The 24059-nt window shown below is 37.5% G+C and overlaps 1 protein-coding gene across 1 annotated transcript in view; it reads left to right on the forward strand.

The window, feature by feature from the left end:
- The window catches only part of LOC145990474 (uncharacterized), a 462687-nt gene that overhangs the window by 167764 nt on the left and 270864 nt on the right, over positions 1-24059 (forward strand). The window contains exons 6-8 of the mRNA XM_083126168.1: positions 7984-8055; positions 10548-10619; positions 13429-13500. Coding sequence (XP_082982294.1) covers positions 7984-8055; positions 10548-10619; positions 13429-13500 — 216 coding nt within the window. The remainder of the gene's footprint in view (positions 1-7983; positions 8056-10547; positions 10620-13428; positions 13501-24059) is intronic.

A 24059-nucleotide genomic window follows, 5' to 3' on the forward strand; every position in this document is an offset into this window, starting at 1 on the left:
GAAGACGTTTAAAATGTTTGGGTGTTGAAAAAGTTTGACCTATTTTTTATTTCTATTGTTTGCTAATAGATGGCGCTGATAGTACCCCCTCCCCTCCCTCTCCCCTCTTTCTCCTCCTCCTCTGCTGTATGACAAATAGCACAAACATAAAAATCAAGATTTTGGAGAGCAAAACATAAAATTTGCATGCATCTGATGTCGAACTAGGAACTTTTATCTTTCGGGGAGTCAACATTATTTTTTTACACAGTCGTCATATAACATGAACACACGCAAATATTCACATGTGCTTTTTATTATTTCGTGTTCGGTAAGTACAAGTATATTCTTACATAAATTATTGTTTAATTTAATAAATTGTAAACTCGGAGCCTGCTATACTAACATTTCTTCTGTCTATTGAAAGCGAATGTTGCGTGCATACGGAAATAACACAGAAAAAAAAAGCGGATGGAAGCAATTTAAAATCAGTGGAGCAAGGTTAGTATTACGAGAGCGTAAAAACATGTGCTTTCATTCAACTTCGAAAAATAAGAATAAATGTGTGCATACAGAACACATATGCTTTCTTTTCACAGTTGTAAAATCATATAAATTGTACATGAAGTAAGTTACGGGAAGGCTCTCTCTTTTATGTCTGTGTATATGTTGTACAATTAGGTACAAGTATTGTACAATTAGGTACAAATTGTTGTACAATTATTTTCCCCAGTTGTCCAGTTGGAGTTGGGGGCATAACACTGGTACTATTTGTAATCACAGTGCTTACTCATGTATTTTGTTTAATATTTTATTTCAAATTTACTGTCAGAAACTAGTGTTGCCAGTTCCTGGATGTAGGTTTACCTACATTGTTGGTTGTTACTGTTAAGTTTTTAGTATTCGTACAGCATAAAAAGCTATAACCCCCCTCTCAAAATATATACATTGTATACGTTAAGATGTCCAATAGCCTAGTAATATAGCATGAAAAAAAAACATGTCAAGAGGACCCAGTGGGTTTATAAGTCAGTGCTGCCAACTCCTATTTGTAGGTTAGCTTAACCTGTGAAAAATCATATAGTAGAATTTTTGTAGAGTGGGTAGGTAATATCGACGAGCCTCAAATGATAATTCAAGGCTCGTCGGTGTTGCCAATTTCTATTTGTAGGTTAGCTTAGCCAGTAAAAAATCATATAGTGGAATTTTCTTCGGATGGGTTGGTAAAACCCAAGCCTCAAAAAAAGAACATCCAATAGAGTTGCCAAATATAAAAAAAAACAATAGACCCCCCCCTCATAAAAGGCTACAGTAAAAACCCACAGTGTCGCCAACACTAGGCCCCCAACAGTATTGCCAGACATAAAAAATACATGGACCCCTCAGACCCTTTGATGAAAATTTACAGTGAAAAAAAACCCAGTAGGTTAACAACACTGTCAAAAAATCTACGGTAGTGTTGCCAGATGTAAACAGAGGGCAATAGGCCCCCCTCATAAAAGGCTACAGTAAAAACCCACAGTGTTGCCAACTCTGCCCCTCAAAATATACATCATAAAAGGCTACGACGAGCCTCAAATGATGATTCGAGCCTCAGTAAAAAAAAAACCCAGTAGGTTAACAACACTGTCAAAAAATCTACGGCAGTGTTACCAGATGTAAACAGAGGGCAATAAACCCCCCTCATAAAAGGCTACAGTAAAAACCCACAGTGTTGCCAACTCTGCCCTCAAAATATACATCATAAAAGGCTACGACGAGCCTCAAATGATGATTCGAGCCTCAAATGATTATTCAGTACCCGGCCACCTGCACTACTTAAGGAACTGCCCCGTTAATTCCGGGACGCCTGGCGCTCCTGTGTTCCTATTAAATATATTAAGCTGATTGGACTGTTCATTCGATAATAACACATAGACGGATCCAGAATTGGGGGGGGGGGAGGGGGAGAGGCGCACAGAATATGCATAAGCTCAGAGAAGCATATCGTTGGATATAGTAGCATTGGAAATACAACGTGTAGCATTTTCTACATGTTACATGCAGCCATACTATGTTATATCGCGAGCTTTTTGTGAAAAAACCTTCGCAAAATTTGTTTTAAGCCAACTTTGTGTCCAGGTAAACTAATCCAAACGGAGCCTACAGTTTAAAGTGATCTCCAATCCACTATACCATGTACAGTCGGAGAAAGAATTACCTGGGCCACGGCACCTAGAATTTCGTAACGTCTTAAAGCCTGTTGTTTATGCAACCCAAATAACAAATTATTCGCTTAAGTTTGTCTGGTGGATCTGAGTTCTCGGGAACGATTGAGCATTGATAGCATGAGTCACATGACTCATGCCCCAGCAACAACAAACAACAGCTGGGTGCTACGTGGCCTCAAGAAGAACATTTCAGCAACTGGTTTCTTAACAAGATCTACTCGTAAGAAAATATATTTTTCGAGTGATACTAGTCATTGTCAAGAAGGTTCACTGAAATTATGGTTCTCATCACAGGCCACATGCCACACGCTAATGGTTTAAGTCCAGTTTATGCACTGGACCTACAGATTAAAGTGGGATCCGAACCAAATGTTCCTCTATCTGGTATTGAATTCGGAAGCCTTTGATTACATGTCGAAGACGTTACCACTACGCCATCGGAGACGCAATGGAACGCCTTGAGAAAGAGACGAGTGAAACCATATTTGGCGTAAATTTTAAAAATAAGACAATATTTTGTGGTCACAGTTTCGAACCGTGGGAGAGGCATATATATTTTTTTGTCCCATCGTCCATTTCACGAGTTTATAATTCTTCCTCACCGACACGATTAACGCCAGTGGGAGAAGAAAAGCGAAGTAAAATAACTGAAACAGAAATAAAAGGAAAAAGCGAAACAAATTTTATCCATAATATTCTGCGGTCACTTCAGTTGTATTCAAGGAATCCTACATTTAAAGAGAGCCGTCGTATCTAACTTGTCTTTTCCACTTCCTTTGTGCTCTCGATTCCCTCTGTCACGATTGGTCTAAAACTAATTAATGCGACGTTAATTAAACAATCCAAACAACGAAACAATGCACAATCAACTGCACAAAACAACATTCCATTTGTTTTCGAACCGGAAAACAATTGACATGCTGTAAAATGAAGCAAGAAGCAGTAATAATCTGGGAATTTGGTACGGTATAGAATTAAATCGGTGAAGATGTTCCATTTGATTGGATTTTTGTTATTTAGTGTCGCTATTCTTTCACTTTTGGCAAATAGCGACGATGAAGATGATATGATGACATTGATTCACAGACACTCACCAAGAACACCCATGGCCAAGCCGAGATTCGAACCAGGGGCCCATGCTGTCGTAGCGCGCTGTGCTAACCACTACGCCACGGAGGTTGGTTAAGAGTGGACATTATACCATATTTTGTGTACGCAATTGGGATCAATCAATCGAATGACTAGGCATATTATATTATTAATATATTCATATCATAATATCACGTCATATTATTCGGCACGAAGTAACATCATAGACATTCAATCTTGCATGATTGCCTTTCAACTATTTCTTCGACTTCAGGTTAATAACATCAATAAGATAAATTATGAAACAAATGATAATGAATGTGGGATATTGACAGTTATTTCGAATTACCTGACACAAGCAACATTAAGCAGACTCGGTGGGCAAGCTCATTAAGTGGTCAACCTTCGATCTCGTCACCAAAGTTCCCGGATTTGAGTACCGTCCTTGTCACAGGTGTTTGAGTATTTCGTCATTAATTTCATGTAATGGTCACTCGTCCGCGACTAGGAAGAAAAGTGATGTTACGTAACAAAACTAATAAAAATAAACATGATCGAAGAGTACTTATTTCATCTCTCACGAAATCTCCTATAAAACCGGGATATATGAAATATATGTATCTTCACATACTATTTCGATTTCTATATTTAACTAGCCGAGACCGAGAACGGGAGAGCAATTTTCAGTTCGAGAAACCGAGAGACGGAGACACTGTAAAGTCTTGTTTCTTTCTTGACATCTGCGTCTGTTCGTTATTGGCTTTGTATTGGCAATTATTGTCATTATTCCTCCCCTGGAAGTAAACCATAACGAGGATTTATGATTAAATACATTAGAGTAGATAAAAGGGCAAGAACAAGAGAGTCATGCCTGCCCTGGACTTCAACCCAGAACCTTACGTAACGAGATTTGAAATTCTGGAGAAGGCATCTGTGTTTCGCTTGGCTTTCTCTTTCCTCAACTTCTGTTATTTTATCATGCACGTATAATTAAAATGGATCTGAGAAAATACGTTGCGATCCATAATTGTGTTGGTTAGATGCTATAAATGTGAACTCCAACATGGAATAAATTATTCCCTTTTGTATGTGGTTGAACATGAAATTTTCTTACACTGTGACAATTTCTTTTTTTAGTTTTTCTGCACAGATAAGCTAATCTGGACTGGACCTTCAGTTTAAAATGACATACGAACTAATACGTGCATCCACCGTGTATCGAACCCGGGATCCCTTGATTATAAGGTGACGACGTTATCATTACGCCATCGAGGAGGCCCCGTGAGAAAATATTATTCACTCGATCTATGCAATAATTTATTTAAACATTTACATTTTCGTTTTCTTCTTTCTTTTTTATTAACTACTCTTCTAGGACTCTTTTTTTGTCTTGAAATTTCTTCTTGTTTCAGGAAAAAAAATAATACATGCAGGCTGTATACCCCCAACCCCCATACAAATAGATAGAAAGAACTAATTTATAAATAACGTAACCATTAGGAAACAATTCGAACGTTAACTGATATAACTGCAGATGAAACAATACTTACAGACGCTAACGAAATATATATTCCTGTATAAGCTCACAGGCAACAGGTATCTGGTGAGTCATTCACTCTTGCTAACTACGAGCGAAGGTCACGGAACCAAAGGGTGGCGAACAGGCATCTGCTCTACGAAACTAGGGTTTGCAGACGAGGCCGTGTTCCTGTTATCAATGACGTACGAAATAAGGAGGAACACAGCTTTCATATCAAACTAGACCCGTGTTTTGGTCTCGTCATTGCATGTAAAACACTTTTTCGTCGTGGCCTTGAAGCCCTACCTAAAGGCTTCTCTGCAAGAAAGAAATCTTACCATTGAGGGGAGGAAAAGTGTGTGTGTCTATCGAGGTCTTTCAACTTACGTATTCTTCTTCATTTTAGAACGCGTGCTGTATCGTCGTTTGTGTTGGGTAATTTCACATTGTCTTCCTGCTTATGTTATTCGCGACGAAGCTTCTGGTTTCGATAATCTGGACGATAACGGGATTCTGAAGGTTGGTTGTTTGGTGTCTTAAGTCCACTTTATGCACAGTAAGACTAATCGGGAATGCATCTACAGTTTAAAGTGGGATCCGAACCACTATGTGCCTACACATTACTTTGCTGCTAGATATTTGCATGCTAAGATGTAGGAAATGCTACATTTTCAGTGTGTGGAATTGAGAGTTATTTCGGATACGAAGAATTGGAGAATGGAGTAGTGAGAAAAGTATCACCTCACATGTTTAAATTATAACCCCCCCCCCCACACACACACAGAATATAGGCCGTGGTTTTTATAACGAAATATAACATGAATGAATTGTGTCAAGAAAAACTGGAGCCTATTCACATCCCTACGAAGCTTGGAAGAAAGTCCACATAGAAATTAGAAAGTTCTGTTCCGACAAAATCAAGACGTATAGTAAATGAAAGAGCAAAGTGCTACCTTTGCACCAAGCCATGAAGGCGTGTAGGGGGTGCGGAGTTAGGGTTGCACACTTTCTTGTTACGGCCGAAGGTGGGGATAATGTGATCATCACCACGCCCCTGGCCGCCTTTACCCCCCCCCCCGCGCCGGAGCCAATTGAACAGGTGGACAAAATTCCAATCCTCCCCAGTCGGAGATCGAACTCAGAGCTCTCGCATGGTAATCAAACTCCCTAACGACCGAGCTACCGCGGCACATATAGTATAGTAGCCTTTGTGATTAAGGCAAGAATTATTTTAGCGTTTCGTTCAACGGTTTTAGGGGAATCATTTTCGAACATAGGCTATAACTCTTGTCGGTTCTGCGACCTGGCTTGAGAAAAGGCGATTTTATGACGAACAACATTCCACCTGATGTCACGTGACTTTCCTACATTTCCTGCGTCTGTTGGCTATTGCATAAAAGACGAGTTGGTCCTTGAGACAGACAGAATCACCCGATCACCTAAAGGTGCAATGTGTGTTGCCTACCTTTCCGGCATTATTTACTGCCATTAAAGTCTTATGGGGAAGAACTTTTTTCCACCACTGTACTTTCACTGGAAATCGAATCTGGGACCTCTTGATTACAAGGAAACAGCGTTAGCACTTCTTGTGAAGTTATCCTACATTACTTGTTTTAACAGTGATTCGAAAGAGAAAAAATGAAGGTTGAGAAATCATTTATTACGGCAAAAGTGTCACAAACATGGGAATAATTTGTGTGTATGAGAAAGAGATGTACTTCTGCTTTATCTTCATTTCTGTCAATTTATGCATTACCTCTAATCATAATTTATTATTTGAGGGCCCCAAAAATGGGACAGTATTAACGTGATATTGTTTGTAATCAAGACGTTGTAGATTCAGTTTCCTGTGGAGAAGATTCCAGTGTCCAATAAATCTAGTTACTATTAGTTTATTTGTGCTAAATTTCGTTTCATTCATTGGTTCTCTGGGAAAGGAGATAACAGAAGGTGGATATTGAAGGAATCTATCACGGATATAACCGCAGGTGGGGGGTTTAAGGGGTGGTCCTTCCACGTAGTGCACCCAATAGTCAACCTCACTTCCACGTAGTACACCCTGGACTGCAGACTAACGAGGTTTGTTTGTGTTGTCCTGTGTTTTGTCCTTATTTGTGCTGAGTGCTCCTTTACAGCCTCAGCTTTTAACGAAAGTCAGAATATTTTATGATTTTAGTTATGCAACGTTAGAGTTGTTATGTGTAACGGTAAGGGGCTGGACCCCGTATAATGTGACGGGTGCAAATTAGCCTTAGTGCTGACGCACCCAAAATTTTAAATTCAAAATTCAAAAATTCAAATGACCGGAGATGGATATTGAAGGAATCTATCACAATTTGTTCTAACATTTTTTTTGATGGAATATAATGATATCATTACTTTCAATAACGTTTGGTCTTTCCAAAGGCGCTCCTCCCTCTAAATCCGCCAACGAATATGCGAACAATGAAGCATAGATTTGTCACTTTCTGATAGAGTAAATAGCTGACACAGTAAATGCAGCTATGACTTGCTTCTCTGACCACACGCGTGTCCATATGCTGAATCATACAACAAAATCAGCGCATGCGACGTTTAGATATAGCATGGATGAGCTGAAACACCATACAGTGAAGCGTCCAATCTACTTCCAGCGGAAGTTAAGATTTATTGCCAAATTCCACGGCTCGAGCATTCCTACAAACGAGGGTGTAAATCAAGTTTCCTAGGTGACCAACGTTTCTCCCCATTTGGAACCCAATCCAATGTTTCCATCTGTCGTTTAGCAGTGAGTTAGTATCCACAGAGCTTTAGCTTACAATAAAAGTTGTCATCGCCCTCCTGTTCAAAATTTTTCCTTTCTCCCCAAAAGCCTCATTATATTAATTGTTCATGGAAACAGTAATCTTTGATTGAAGTCCAAGAGCCAGTTTGCGAATGTTAATTTTCGTCTGACGTCAGCTTCTACATTACTTAATTGTCCTGGTACTGAGAAATTGGCTCAGGAAACGTTCCTGTCACCTTAAGTAACTTGTAATAATATTTCAAAATTATTACCCTTGGCATGTTGCATCATTATTTTGCTTTTCTGAACATGTTCTAATACTGCAATTCAAAACGTTCTGTACTTTAGAAACTTTTCTGTTGGTTATGTTTTAACATGAATATTTAAATTTAAATTTACAGTGAGTTTGTTTCTCTTTACAGAGTGTTGAAGCACGTCGATATTAAGGAGATTAATGAGGCGGCATTTTCTGGATTCTGGGCATTGAAATCGCTGTAAGTAGATTTCTTTAATGAATTAAATGACTTTCTTTGGAACTTCTCAATAAACAATCCTTGTTGCTACATTCAAGCGCAAGAACGTCTACATAAAACGTTTGCAAATAAAATTGAGTGAGTACGAATTTTTGAAGAATGATTGTTCAGCTCCCAATATTTCTGCTACACTTCGTTGCCTGCAGTCATTTTTAATATGCCAAATTACAACATGTATTAACGTTCCAACTTTCCCTTAACAAGTACAAAAGCTTTCAAAACTGTTCGACAGCAGAAATTATCGCGCTATATATTGAATAAAATATGTACAGAAAAGGAAAATTCAGAATTAATAGAAAATAAGTAAAATGTTTAGTCTTTACTGCCGACAACTCAATCCAATGAACGTTAACGATTATGAAATAATATGAAAAGTTGTTCTTCTAATATATCCTAAAGTGTAGGATTTCCAACGTTTGTTTTAACAATTCCATACGAACACTATTTTCCTGCTGAGCATATAAAATATGTTTTTGGCTTAAATAATATACCACACACATCAACCAAATGACTGGTACACACATGAGACTTAAAGCAATAAAACAGTACTTAACAGACACAGTACTACATAACCATAATGAATTTAATTAGTAAACTGGGTTATTATGTTGTTGTAGTTCTATATTTAATATTGCAATGTTTTCTTTTTACAAATTATAGCATTTTAATTCTGTATTCAATAAACAATATAACAGTACTTAACAGACATGTTCAAACTTAATGCATTTCAAGTATTGCATTCTTATATTGTATTTTTCTTTGTACAAATATAGCATGTAATCCTGTATTGTATGACGTTTTCCATACTTATGGATATGGGTCAACGGAAATAACATTTATTATTTATTATTGTTAGCTGTACGTGTACTGCAGTTATAATATTTTTAGGCTAATTGTATGATGTCTCATTGTTATTCATGGTAGGTTTGGTATTGAAGCATACAATTTTCATTTTGAATTCCTGAAAGTTGCTTTAATAAAATAAGTAAAATCTTCTAATTCTTAAATATTGTGTGAAGAATTGGAGTATACTCTTTCGACAAATGTGCATGATAAGCTGCACATTATATTTCAAAAAGTGGAAATATTTGCGAACTTTCGAATTTTTAGGGAAAGGTGGAATAGTATTATCACTTATCTGTGGTATGATCAGTATTTTGTTGCCAGAGATACTCGAGTCTGGCCTGTGGAGGGAGGGGGTAAATAATCTCTGGCATCCATTTGTTCGCCTCTGACCACTTGCGTACGCAGGGGAGAGCTGATGGGGCTACAGACGCCTCAGAAATTTTGAGAAAATCGAAACTTTCAACTGAAAGTAGTAAAGAAGTCGGGAATAGCAAAATGGTAATTCCCTGTAGAATTACTATTTTTGTGTTTGAATAACTTAAAATGAAGGTTAAAAAATTGTAATTATGAAACATTTTGTTGTGCATCCTCCTCCCTCAGAAATTAGTTACGTAATATCCACCTTTACAATTCCAGACCATACCAAAAAAGACCCTGCGTTCACTAGTCCCTCTAGGAAGGGGTTCCGAACTCCTGGAGAAACAAATCCTGTTCTATTTTTTAATAATAATAATAATAATATCGTCGTAGAGGTCACTCCGAGGAAACTAGTGTGGTTTGAATTTGTGGAATTTTATACTCGAAAAGATAAAAGTGAGTCCAGTTTTTCTTTCACTGATCTTGTAATTTCAACCGCAGTAACTAACGTTTGTAAAAGTATGCACCGTTCGATGATTGTTATTCACGTGAAATGATATTTCAGTGTTACGATCACGTGCATGGTCAATGAATACAAGTAAACATGCATTGTTTAAATACGTTGTTTTTAACGTAACTTCTTCCCCAAACTATCTGTCCAAACTAAACGTTTTATAAATTTAGTAAACATTTTTGTAGAGTATGTGTTATGCACTCAGTTTATAAAACAACCGTTTTTGTTACTTCAATTTTAAATATTTCCAACGGTGTCGGTTCGGAGGTCCATCTTTTTGTCAATAAAATTAGCCTTTTACATGTGGGTGAGAAATTGTCTACCATAATTGCCTCTCTATACTTTAATTCTTTTTTTTTCTGAAGCCTTTTCCTTAATGCATCTCTTTTCTTTTAAAGCTTTTCTTATTCTTTCCTTTGCGTAATACTATTTAACTTTGATTCTTGAATCTATTATCTTTTTATCCAATGAATAAAAGAGCAGCACTTTCTTTCTTTTCATTTTTCTCTCTGTCTCTGTCATCTTTGTCACAAATTGTATTATCGACAGCTTTCCACTTTTCGTTGCTTTCGAATTAACACTTATTTCGTCATAATTCTATTACCACTTTCTTACAGGAGCCCTTTTGCATTTACTTTGCTCCAAGTACTCGAGTTGTCACAAAATAAAAGAAATGAGTAATTGCGAGTAATATACGAGAATGTTGCTTTGATCCTCGCTATATATGTATTTGCAGGCATGTCACAAACAACCACTTCCAGTCTCTCAGCTCCAGGGTCTTCAGCAACAACACTCAACTGGAAGACTTGTAAGTATTAGGAAGATAGTTGTAATTCCACCTTAACTTTATATATAAATAGGCTATATATCGTGTGTATGTAATTATGTGTTTTTCATTGAATAAATTAGGCTATTTAACGTCGCTTTTCTGTCACTTTTGGCAAATTGTGACGATGAGTGATGATGTGATGAAAGGACACTCACAAAGAACACCCATATCCTTGCCGGGATTCAAACCCAGGATCCCTGCATGTGTATGTACGTAGAGCCGTGGCAGTCTAGTCTCTCTACCTCCGTAGTGAAGTGGTTAGCACAGCGTGTATCGATGCCAGTGGTTCCGTGTTCGAATCCTGGCCAACACATGCATGTTCTTGTTTGTCTGTCCTGATTGAGAAGTAGAGAATTAAGTTACACTAATATGTGAAGATAAGAAAGAACATGACAGGAGGATTTCTGCCTATGAAATACCCGGATTCGATTCCAAGGGTGGGTAATTTCAGATCTAGCAATGTCCCTGTAAAGAGCTGCTATAGGGTTCACTCAGTCGCTAACGTAGGGCTTATCACATGGCCTCAACAAAATGGCCGATATCGTGAAAGTGTGGGGTCCTACTTTCAATCTCGACCTTAACGTCGAGGCATTACGCCTTCCCTTTGTAACGATATGTAAAGGGTGTCTCAGAAATATGGGACATTTCGAAAAGGCAAATAAAAGAAAAAGATGAACTTCGAAGCAAGTGTATTCATGGAGATGAATAGTACAGAGTATGCAATTAATGGTAAACATGTTATTCATTCACAAGATGGCCTTCATGTTTTGAATATGACGTCAGGAAGATGGCCTCCGTTTGTGCGTACACATTGCTGAAGTCGTTGGGGAACATCGTGCATTGCTCCATGTAACATGTCCACAGGAATCTGGTTGATTTTGTCACGTATTCGTGTCTTCAGTTCTGAAATTGTTTCCGGTCGATGTTCATACACCTTTTCTTTAGGAAGCCCCACAAAAAAATCACAGTCCGTGAGATCTGGGGATCTCGGGGGCCATGGGATGTCACCAAATCGCGAAAACGCTCGATGGCCAAACAACTGTCTTAATGCTGCAATTAATTGGTGAGTTGCGTGTGATGTTGCCCCGTCTTGCTGAAACCAGGCATTGTCACGGATGTTTGCAAATCGATTTAGTTCCTGAGGAACAAAGTTTTTCACCATATCAACATAACGTTGGGAATTAACGGTCACTGGGTTACCATCAACCATCTTCAAAAAAATAAGGGCCCATGATGCCAGACGATGACACTGCACAGCATACAGTCACTTTGTTGCTGTCTAACGGGACATCATTCAGTATACGCGAGTTTTCAAGAGCTTAATATCCGAAATGTTGCTTATTATCGAAGCCATTGAGATGAAAATTGGCCTCGTCTGACATCCACACCTTGTCCATGAACTCTTCGTCACTGTCCAATTTCGCCAAAAATGTTGTACAAAAATTTTTGCGTTGCCCGTGATCGTACGGTTTCAATTTCTGGACAATCTGAAGTTTGTACGAATGGAACTTTAGGTCACACTTCATTATTCTATGCACGTTTGACCTATGCAGCCGCAGAGACGCTGCCTGGCGCCGAACAGAGCATTGTGGACTTCTCTCGATGGCAGACCGGACAGCCTGTATGTTCTCCTGTGTTCGGGCACTGCGAGGTCGCCCTGTTTGTTTTTCTGCTTCAAGGTTGAATTTGTTTCCTCGAATTTGCGTGCCGAACTTGCTATTGCATCCGCGGATGGAACTTGTGCATGCCGTTGCAGTTGATAATTTCGCCGAAATTCTCGACGTGCAGCACTGACACTGTCGTTATTCTTATAATACGCAGCTCCACTGCTCCATGATAACTGAATGACATAGCACCTTCTTCGTGTTTTGTACGTTACGTGGCGCCACATTCCTCGCAGTGTTGCCAAGTTAGATTTTAAAAAATTCCATATTTTTGAGACACCCTTTATGTATATGAATCGATGAGACCAAGAAGGGAAAGATTCCACTCGACCTTACTTTCTGGAAATCAAAAAAACCCTCATAGCAACCAAAACTAAAAGACGGATGAAGAAACTTACAATTACAAACTTATTCATCATAACCATAGTAACAATATTCCATAAGTGGTTTGTTTTTAAAACCTTTATTTTAGCTCTGATATGCATTCAAGGTATTCAGCCCATTTTGTTCAAAAAGTGGGTTCTTTTCCTTCTTGGTCTCACCTGTTCATATATATATCATCAACATTCCTACGCCACTGAATTACAAAGATCATAATCATATAAAGTGTAATATATACAATTATATATATATATATATATATATTTTTTAAAAAGGTAAAGTACTCCCCTGTGCATAGCACCACGCCATGAAGGCGTGTAGGGGGTGAGGGGGTAACACCCCACACTTTCTTGATCCGGTCGTGAGTGGGGGTGATGTGATCAGCATCACGCCCCTGACCGCCTTTACCCCCCAGGGTTTCCCCCAGGTACCCATGTTATTCGACTCTGGGTGGGCGCCGGGGCAGCTTCCATCGTTATAAAAGTTCCCGGATTTGAACCGGCCGGGGATCTAACCCGGGACCTTTAGCATGGTAGTCAGACGCGTTTTAAATATACAAAAATATTATTTCATATATTTAATGTAGATAAATTTGCAGTTGATATTAATTTTCCTAAAATGACCAAGTGGTGAAATTAATTATACATCACCTGAATAATGAGGAATATTATAAATACGTATTATTTTGTGTATGTTGTGAAATACGTTTTATCAGTGGATATTAACTCTTTTCTTCATTTCAGGAATCTGAGCTACAACAAAATCAAGTTCCTGTCCCCGCAAGTGTTTGAACGTCTTACAGCTCTGAAGGAACTGTGAGTTATATAATAACTATAGGTTTTAGAAGTTAACATATATCATTAGTAAATTTCATTGTGATTTCAATCCCTTACATAATATTTAATTTGATATTGTTATATAATCCGTGTGGCTTACTATAAAGATTGAGTTCTGTGTTAGTAATTTTGTTTTCGAAGAGCCTTGTTATTTATTGAGGTTAGCAATATTTTTTCGTTGCCGTCGACATACTTTAAAATCAGATCAATGTTGTGGAGTCGTATGCATACATATATCCAGCTTTAGTAGATTGGGACGCTGCAATCAAAGAATTGTCAAAATTAAAAAAAAATAGTACAGGATACTAGTTACTAAAATGAGAACCAAACTTGTTTTGTTAATTCAAAGAAAGCAGTTCTTTTTATAGAAATTAGTCCAGAATTTCCGAATGATATCCATGAAATTTACTTTTTTTTCTATCATATGAAAAAAAATTAATTGTGATGAAATGAGAATGAAAGCTGTATCAAAATATGTCAAAAGATTTTATTCATGTCTCACGTATGATTTGTTTTCTTTCACATGGTTGTTTTTATACGGTACTATAAAAACTATAATTTAATTTTTATGAAGATCTTAAGTAGAAATAACACTGCTTTTCTTATATAAAAAAGTATCTGTTATTATTATAGTTTGAGTAACACATCTTCTTCTTCTGTTTATTGAGGACATTTGGTTGGGAAGGCCAAAACAAGTATTCGTCTTGAATGTTCTGATTTTACTTTCCTCAAACAAACATTTAACCTTCCCAACCGTCTTCATGTTGGGAGATGATAATCTTTTAACAAACGTCTTAGGTTCTTGAGAAGAACAGTCTCTCCCATTGTCCCTTACCTTTTAATATGATGTATATGTCTCGTGCAGGTCCCTCTACAACCTTGCACTTTTAATCTTTGTCAAGGGGCTATTTACACCAATTTTTGAACTTCAAAGGAAGCATGTTTAGATAAGAGGAGTGTTCCTCTTGTAGGTTGAAGGGTGCAAATGGCCACATGCACCATGTGCTAATGGCCACCAAGTGGTATGTTGCCTTTGGGTCTCCTTTATTGTACTGCGTTAGACCAACTCTGTGTTCTGACGTCGTACGAGGAATGCTTACGTTGTTAGGTTAGGTCTGTTAGGTTTGCTTTCCTTAGCATAAACACACATAAAATGCATTGTTTATGCTAAGAGAACTAAACTCAACAAGCCTAACCTAACAACTTAGGCATTTAGCGTAACAATGAAAGCATTCAACGGTGACGTCAGAACGCAAGGTTGCTCTCGCGTTGTGCGATGAGGGAGATCTGTTTCTTTGAAACACTAATGACGTCATCAGAGAGTGTGAGTTCGAGATAGATACGAGGGCCACTATTTATATTTTGAGCCTTGGCAACACTGATTGAAGTTAGGCGCGATTTGACGTTTGCACGGAATAGTCTGGCATTATTGACCATAACGTACTTCAAATGTTTTATCAATAGCTTCATTTGTGTTGTTTATGTTGCCTTGGAGATTGCGCGACAACAATAAAATGGAATTAACTCGTGAAAATTTTCGTGCGATGATTTTTTACGATTTTCGACGTGGATTATCAAGACAAGAGTGCATCGATCAACTTACTTCCACATTTGGCGATGAAGCCCCATCCTTTGCCACTGTGAAACGCTGGTATAACGAATTTAATCGTGGCCGCCATTCGCTCACCGACGAGATTCACGAAGGTCGTCCAAAATCAGTTGTTGTTCAAGAAAACATTGATGCTGTGCAAAACCTAATACTGCAAGATCGTCATGTGACATACTGTGAGATTGAGGCAACCATAGGCATTAGTACCACCAGCATATATAAAATATTACATGATCATTTAGCTGTGAGAAAGGTATGTTCTCGTTGGATCCCACACAATTTGACAAAAACTCAAAAAGACGCTCGCGTCAATTGGTGCAAACAAATGCTCAATAAATACAATCGTGGTGCTTCAAAAGACGTATATAAGATTGTAACAGGTGACGAATCATGGATATATGCATATGAGCCGGAACTTAAACAGCAGTCGACTGTATGGGTGTTTCAAGATGAACCCAATCCAACAAAAGTTGTTCGCGCTCGAAGCACATCGAAACAAATGGTCGCCTGTTTTTTCGGGAAAACTGGTCATGTGGCAACTGTGCCTTTAGAGGAACGTAGAACGGTCAACTCAACAATTTGTTTGCCAGAGGTCTTCGGTCAAATACGGAAAACAAACAAACGCCGTCGGATCATTCTTCATCAAGACAATGCCAGCTGTCACACATCTCGTCTAACAACCGACTTTATGAACAGTCAAAAAATCGAATTGATGGGTCATCCGCCGTACAGTCCTGATTTGGCACCCAATGACTTCTTCTTGTTCCCGAATGTCAAGAATAAATTGCGTGGACAACGATTTTCGTCTGCGGAAGACGCCGTTGATGCGTTCAAAAACCATATTATGGAGGTGTCTCAAGAAGATTGGAAAAACTGCTTTGACAAATGGTTCGAACGAATGCAAAAGTGTATTGACCATAAAGGAGAATACTTCGAAAAACAATAAAGCAGTTTTCAATGACAAATTCCTGTTTTTTCATTGTTAGGCTCAAAATATAAATAGTGACCCTCGTATAGTATATGCACTTAAAAATTGTTTATAATATTTCTTCTCCTAATGGCATTTTTCTTTATCTCTTCAACTACGGGAAAAGATTTTGCCTATATACAATAAACAGTCTGGCTTTACCCTTCATTAAAAAGGCCAGTCTGAACTATACGTATGACAGTCCCGTTGCGCACTCGGTGGCTGAGGTTCAACTCCCGATCTCGCCACCGAAGTTCCCGGGTTGAAGTCGTGGCCTGGGAGTTTTGATCTTACTGTACTTTCTCAATTTCGTTTAATCGTCAGCTATACTACCCTTCGTCATAATTAGTAAAAAATGGCAGAAAACAACATACAATAATACAAAAGTAACAGGATCAAAACTAACAAATTAAAAATAACGTTCAGAAGAACTAATTAACTTTATGTTCATTTGCATATCTATAAGACTTTCAAGAATTGTGTTGGTATTACTCCTACTATTATCATAAAAGTTACACTATGACAACTATGATACAGAATAATATAAGATAATTTAATTCCATGAGATGTTCATAAGAATTGTTACATGTTACACTTGCAGTTCATGTTCAGTTTTAAGATTTGAATTATTGTCTGAAGTGCTATCTACTGGCCCCCGGTTGATATTTGATACCTGCATATTTTTGTCATATGATTTAATCTGTGTGAATATTACAACTAGGCCTGAACCGATACAAATACTGATGTAAGTATCGGTTGATATTTTTTGCACCGATACCAGCCGATACCATTGTTTTTGAGTCGCTAGAAGCGCGGCCAAAACCAAAATTTGTTCCCATTCAAAGGTCATTCACCTTTTCCAACTTACCTTTAGCCCGACCCTGTGGCCGAGTGGTGGAGTCTCGCGCCTAGCGCGGAACAGGTAGGTCGTGCTGTACGAGCTCTGTGCTTTGAGGAAAAGTGAAAGTTCAGCGCGATATCGGTACGTACGTGTGGGAGAGGGTGTGCTGTTGAACTGTGCTAGTGAAGAATTGGACAAAAGTAAAATATAGAATGGATCGCGAAAATACGATACAAATCAGTTTTGAAACGGGAACTTTGAAACCTAGTCCTTTGGAAGTACATGAATTTATTCATGATAAATTCAAACTGAGTGTGGATGAAATTGCAGCCATACAAATTCCCACGACGATTAAATGTGTATTTTTGAAATTAGTGCGTCCGGGAAAAATGAGAAAAATATTAGAAGAAAATACTGGTGAAGTGAATTTTTATTATAGTAGTGGAGCTGTGACACAAGTGAAACTGAGTGATGCGAATCGAATTTTGAAGTCGGTTCGAGTGTTTAATCTTCCTTTGGAAGTGCCAGAACGACAAATTCGTGAAAAACTGAGTGAATATGGGACAATCGATGAATTGAAAGCAGAAACTTGGAGTGACAAATTTAGGTACAAAGTGTATAATGGGGTGCGTCAGGTTTTGATGGCAATTAAGAAGCCAATTCCCTCCTTTGTGAAAATAGGCCAATATACGGCACATGTAGTATATAATGGTGAAATCCCGACTTGTGAATGGTGTGGTAGTAGTGATCACATGCGGTTTAATTGTACCTTACGGAAACCAACAGTTTTCAAAGTCGTGGGTCGTGCAGTTCGGTCCTATAGCGAAGCAATTGCACCGTCTACATCTACACACGAAGATATAAATGTGAGTCAAGAATCAGCACAACTGACTGTGATAGAAGGGCTTCAACAGGGAAAACATATACAAAAAAAAGGTAAAGTGCTCCCCTGTGCATAGCACTACGCCATGAAGGCGTATAGGGGGTGTGGGGGTAACGCCCCACACTTTCTTGATCCGGTCGTGAATGGGGGTGATGTGATCAGCATCACGCCCCTGACCGCCTTTACCCCCCAGGGTTTCCCCCAGGTACCCATGTTATTCGACGCTGGGTGGGCGCCGGGGCCGCTTCCATCGTTAGAAAAGTTCCCGGATTTGAACCGGCCGGGGATCGAACCCGGGAGAAGAGAAAAATATTCACAAGAATGATCAACAAACTTTGACCAAGGAAGGAACTGAAGAAAATATGCAAGATCAACCAAAAGAACCTGCGTTAAATGTTCAACTTACGCGACAAAGTGAAGAAATGTCCCTGGATACTATGGAACAGAAGAAGGGTGGACCACTAAGACGACAAGAAGACATAACTAAAGTGCAAGAGGAATCGAGTGATGAAGTGCTACAGAGCAAGAAGGAGAGGAAGCAGAATCAGACCAAGCAAAAGGACTTCAGACAAGAAGCTAAACAGGAAAAAGATTCGGAAACTGATAGTGAAAGTGGAAGTGTCCAAAGTAGTACGGGTCGTTCGGTTTCCGGCTCACAAAAACGACCAAAGAGTATAAGGAAAGTGTCAGGCAGCAATCGGACGAAAAGACGATCATTGCGACATGTAAAAACAAATGTCCAAGACATGGTTATTGATCCAAGTCCGATAGGCCATGAAAGTTTGTGAATACTGGATACAGGTAATCACTTTAAGATTAGAAAATAGTATTATTTGGAATGAATATTTTTATATGGACTGTCAGAAAGTTAATGATATTGTATTGCGTAGTGGTAGATATTTATGGATTAAGCTATACAACGGGAAGGGGTATTTCCTCCCCCCTACTAAAATAATATTGTTAGTGTGTTTGTTAATTTTTGGTGTATAACATTAGGGGTATATAAAAATAGTGTAAGAATTATTACTCTTAGATGGGGCAAAGGTGGAAGTATAAGTATTGGGAATACCCAATCCCAAAAATTTTGTTCATAGTATTTATGATGACGACCCTTCGTTTTGCTACGATAAATATAAACAAAATGAAATCCCTTACAAAACAGGCGGCGTTAGAGGACTTTATTATACAAGCATCATTAGATATTGTCTTTCTCCAAGAATGTGGACAAATGAATTTCAATTTTTCCCCAACGATAAGAGTTCATAATAATGCAAATTTCCAATCGACAGGAACAGCTTTGTTAACACGTAATACGGTTCCCCTCACAAATGTGGTATGTCATCCTAATAATAGAATCATATCAGCAAAAGTTGCAAATGTATGGATATATAACATATATGCTCCATCCGGGTCACAGCGTAGAAAACAAAGGGATGAGTTTTTTGCGCAGGAAGTTGCTGTTGAAATGCAGGGTAGGAGAGAACACATAATATGTGGGGGAGATTTCAATTGTGTATTGTATCCGCAGGATCAAAGACCTGGATTTAACACGTCGAATTCATTGCAAAAATTAGTAACTGGCTTTAACTTCACAGATGTCTGGAGTGACAAATGTTTTGGGCAGAGGGGTTTCACGTATATACGTGACAATTATGCATCCCGTTTGGATAGATTTTATGTCACACCCACATTACGTCAGAACGTAAAGTCCATCAGTATAACACCTACATGTTTTTCAGATCACAGTGCTGTCATTATGATGATAAATGTGGACATTCCAATAGTCCCGAGAGGGTACGGTTGTTGGAAATTAAATGCTTCAATTCTTAATGAGAAAAATTTCCAACAAGCATTTAATGACCAATGGTCGAGATGGATAACACACCGTCTGAGGAGGATAGATATAATCCGCTGGTGGGAGGAGATTCTCAAACAGGGTATAAAAAGATTTTGTATCAGTTACTGTAAGGAACGGTCGAGAGAGTGGACAAATAAATATAATTTTTACTACAGGGTATTGCGTGAACAAATTCAGCAAGCAACAGACGGGAAAAAAGTGCAAACTGAAGTCAAACGTATACAAGCTGTATTGTTAAAAATGACTGCAGAAAGGCGTCAAGGGGTCAAAATTCGTAGTAAACTTCCTCATTTTGACAACGATGAGGTCGCTTCTATCAGCCATGTAATTCATGAAAGAAAAAATGCTAAAAGACAATGTATTAGTGAAATATTTGATAATGGGGGAACAAAGATCAATTCAGCCCCTGAAATACGTAATTGCATTTATAATTATTTTGAGCAACAATATTCCAAACCAGCGTCACATAATGGAGCTTTAATGGATGAATTGGCATCCGAATCAGAGGTTTTTACAGATGAAGAAAGTGAAAACTTAAACAAAGAATATACAAGTGAGGAAGTGTTTCGAGCGGTTAAGGTAGGGCAATCATTTTCAGCTCCTGGTTGGGATGGGATACCCAATAAGTTTTATCAAACCTTTTGGAAATTGATGGGTCAAACAATAACGGATTGGATAAATGCAGTGTTTAGCAAGTATCAAATGGGTAAATCTTCCAATACGGGTATTATAATTCTAATCCCAAAATGTCCAAAACCAAGCGAAGCTGGTCATTATAGACCCATCACTCTCCTTTGTACGGATTATAAAATATTGGCGCGATGTATGCTTGGCAGACTTATGCCTTATGTCGACAAATTAGTAGGAGAGGACCAATATGTTTTTGGTTTAAATAAGAAAATCACAAATGTTTTACAAACGATGCGTGAAATAATTACATGTTATAGACTACAGAACAAAAACTCTTAAAATGCTATATTAGCATTAGACTTTGAACGTGCTTTTGACTCGATAAATCATGAATATCTATTTAACGTTTTGCAGGGCTACGGTATACGTGGACATTTTCTTTCAGTATTTAAAAGTCTTTATAGTCATGCAACAGCAGAAATTCAAATAAATGGTTTTCTGACAAAAGAACTCTATATTTATAAAGGTGTAAGGCAAGGAGATCCTTTGTCGATGTTAGCGTTTTGTATTGCACTGAGACCCATTCTGTCTGAAATAGGCCGAAAAGTTCAAGGAATTAACATACACTCTACTACCATTAAGGTGTTAGCGTATGCTGACGATGTTACTGTATTAATAAATGAACAGTCTGATATTGATGAAACATGTCAAGTATTACAGAAATTTGGAAAATGGTCGGGATTAAAAATAAACCAAGAAAAATCGTCAATTTTGAATTTAAATTTGGTTCATTCTCACTCGCAGCGAGGTAATTTTAAGGTTGTACAAATGATACGTATACTAGGTATAATATATACGCACTCTATCCAAAGTATGATCCAATTAAATTATGATAGAGTATTAACTGGGGTTAAAGCGATATTACAAACAAATAAATTTCGCAGCCTTAGTTTACAGTCAAGGGTGACCTTTGTACATGTCTATGCACTGTCAAAGGTATGGTACATGGCAAAAATCCTCCCACTACGGAAGTTAGATATAAATAAACTTAAGAGTGCAGTAAATTGGTTTATTTGGAATGGTCAGATATTGAGGGTGAATTGTTTGCCTTTTGCCGAGGGAGGAATGAATCTTGTGAATATAGAACTCAAATGCCAGGCCTTACGATTTCAAGCTGACACGCAGACATTGATTCAGCATCCACTCAGCCTCACAAGTAAAGTTTTGAGAAGCGCTTTGGACTATATTTCACTAGAGGCTCCTATTGATATTACTAGGCTGGTAGACACTTTATGGTATTTTAAGTCAACAATAGTGGATATTAGTTATGCCCTATTACAATCTCCGATATTAACAATACCAGTGACATCGGAAATATATCGCAGACTATGTAAATTAGAACAACCAACATGTAAAATTATTGAGCAAAATCCCAGAATGAAGTGGAGAGAAATATGGAATAATATTCAGGCTCGCCATCTTACATCACGAATCCGATCAGCATGATATATAATTGTCCACCAAAAATTAATCACTGGAGAGAGACTCTAACTAACTAACTAACTAACTAACTAACTCTCTAGCCTTCTTAAACCCGAAGGTTCATGGCTGCAGCAACACAGGCCTTCCATCTTTCCCTATCTTGAGCAAGATCTATATACTCTTTTCCATCCCTACCGATTTCCCTTAGGTCCATCTCAACGTTGTCCCTCCATCTTCGTCTTGGCCTTCCTACAGGTCTCTTACCATCAGGTTTCCCAACAAGAATCCTGTAAACTCCTCTTTCCTCTCCCATTCGTGCCACATGGCCTGCCCACCTAAGTCTTCTTGATTTAATTATTCTAATAATATCTGGACATGAATACAAATTATGTAGTTCTAAATTATGTAACCTTCTCCACTCACCTGTCTCCTCATCCCTTTTAGGTCCAAAGATTTTCCTAAGGATTTTATTCTCAAAAACTCTCAATTTATGTTCCTCTTTCAATGTAAGGGACCAAGTTTCACATCCATATAATACTACAGGCAAAATTACTGTTTTGTATATTTTAACTTTTAGTTTCTTAGATATTAAATGAGAAGACAAAATCTTATGAAGAGAGAAGTAACATGCATTTCCTGAATTAAGCCTACTTTTTATTTCCTCTTTAATATAATTTTCATTTGTTAATATTACTCCTAAGTATTTGAATTTGGAAACTGGTTCAAACGAGTTGTTATCAATAATTAGATTTTGATTATTACCTAACACTTGGTTTCGGCCTGTAAGCATATATTTAGTTTTCTCTTTGTTAACTTCCAAACCTATCTCTTTAGCAGATTTGAAAAATATTTTAGCATTATTCTTAATTGTATTCACATCATCCCCCAGTAAGTCTACATCATCTGCATATGCTAACAACTGAGTCACACAATTTAATTTTAGTCCTTCTTTAGTTTCTTTTACCTTCCTAACAGCATATTCTAAGGCAAAATTAAAGAGCAATGGAGATAATGCATCTCCTTGTTTTAACCCATCATGAATTGTAAATTTGTCAGACATATTAATACCCACACGAATTTTACTTTCTGTTTCACTGGTGCATATTTTTATCATACTAACAAGCTTCTTAGGTATTCCAAACTCTACTAATATATTATATAATTTATCTCTTTTGACAGAATCATATGCTTTTTTGAAATCAATGAATAGTTGATGGACATTTTGATTATATTCCCACTTTTTTTCAAGTGTCTGTCTGATGTGAAAAATTTGATCTGTAGTTGATCTGTTACGTTTAAATCCACATTGATAATCACCTATAATTTCATTAGCATATGGGGTTAGTCTTGTTAAAAGAATGTTAGATAATATTTTATATGTTGTTGAGAGTAGAGAAATTCCACGGTAATTATTGCAGTTCATTTTATCACCTTTTTTAAATACAGGGACAATTATGGATTCTTTCCACTGTTGAGGGATTTCTTCTTTATTCCATATTAAACAAATTAATTTATGAATTTGACATATTAATGAATTTCCACCATATTTAATTAACTCAGCTGGTATTAAATCAATGCCAGGTGCTTTGTTATTCTTTAGCCTTTTAATAGCATCTTTAACTTCAGTCAAGTTAGGTTCTGGAACTAAAAGTTCTGCTGTGTGTACTTCATTCACTTCTGATTTATCTCCTACATGGACATTTAAAAGGTCATTAAAGTAGTTCTTCCATCTATTTAGAATATCGCTTGGGTCAGCAAGAAAATCACCGTCTTTATCTTTTATCAAGTTTACTTTAGGTTGCCACCCCTTTCTAAACTCATTTACACCTTTATATAAATCTCTGATATTTTTATTTTTGCTGTTTGTTTCAATTTCGTTAATTTTGCTTTTCAAGTAATCTCTTTTTTTACTTCTAAACGTTCGGTTAACTTCTCGCTTTATTCTATTATAATTGTTTAGATTTGTATCATCAGAGTTATTTAACCACCTAAGTCTAGCCTCATTTCTTATTTCTATTAGATTATGACATTCATTATCAAACCATGGCTTACTTTTTCTCAGTTTATGGTATCCTATACTTTCTTTAGCTGCTGATTCTATTGCATTACGTATGTGCTCCCAATTCTTATTTACGTCTATTTCATTTATATTTTCATCATCATTTAAATCCTGCAAAATATCAAATCTATTTGACAGTTTAATTTGGTAATCTTTCTTAATTCTTTAATAGTAAATTTTCCTGTATCAAATGTTAGAACCTTTAGATT

The sequence above is a fragment of the Lepisma saccharinum genome, chromosome 7, assembly GCF_977018435.1.
Source record: "Lepisma saccharinum chromosome 7, izLepSacc3.1, whole genome shotgun sequence".
Taxonomy (NCBI): domain Eukaryota; kingdom Metazoa; phylum Arthropoda; class Insecta; order Zygentoma; family Lepismatidae; genus Lepisma; species Lepisma saccharinum.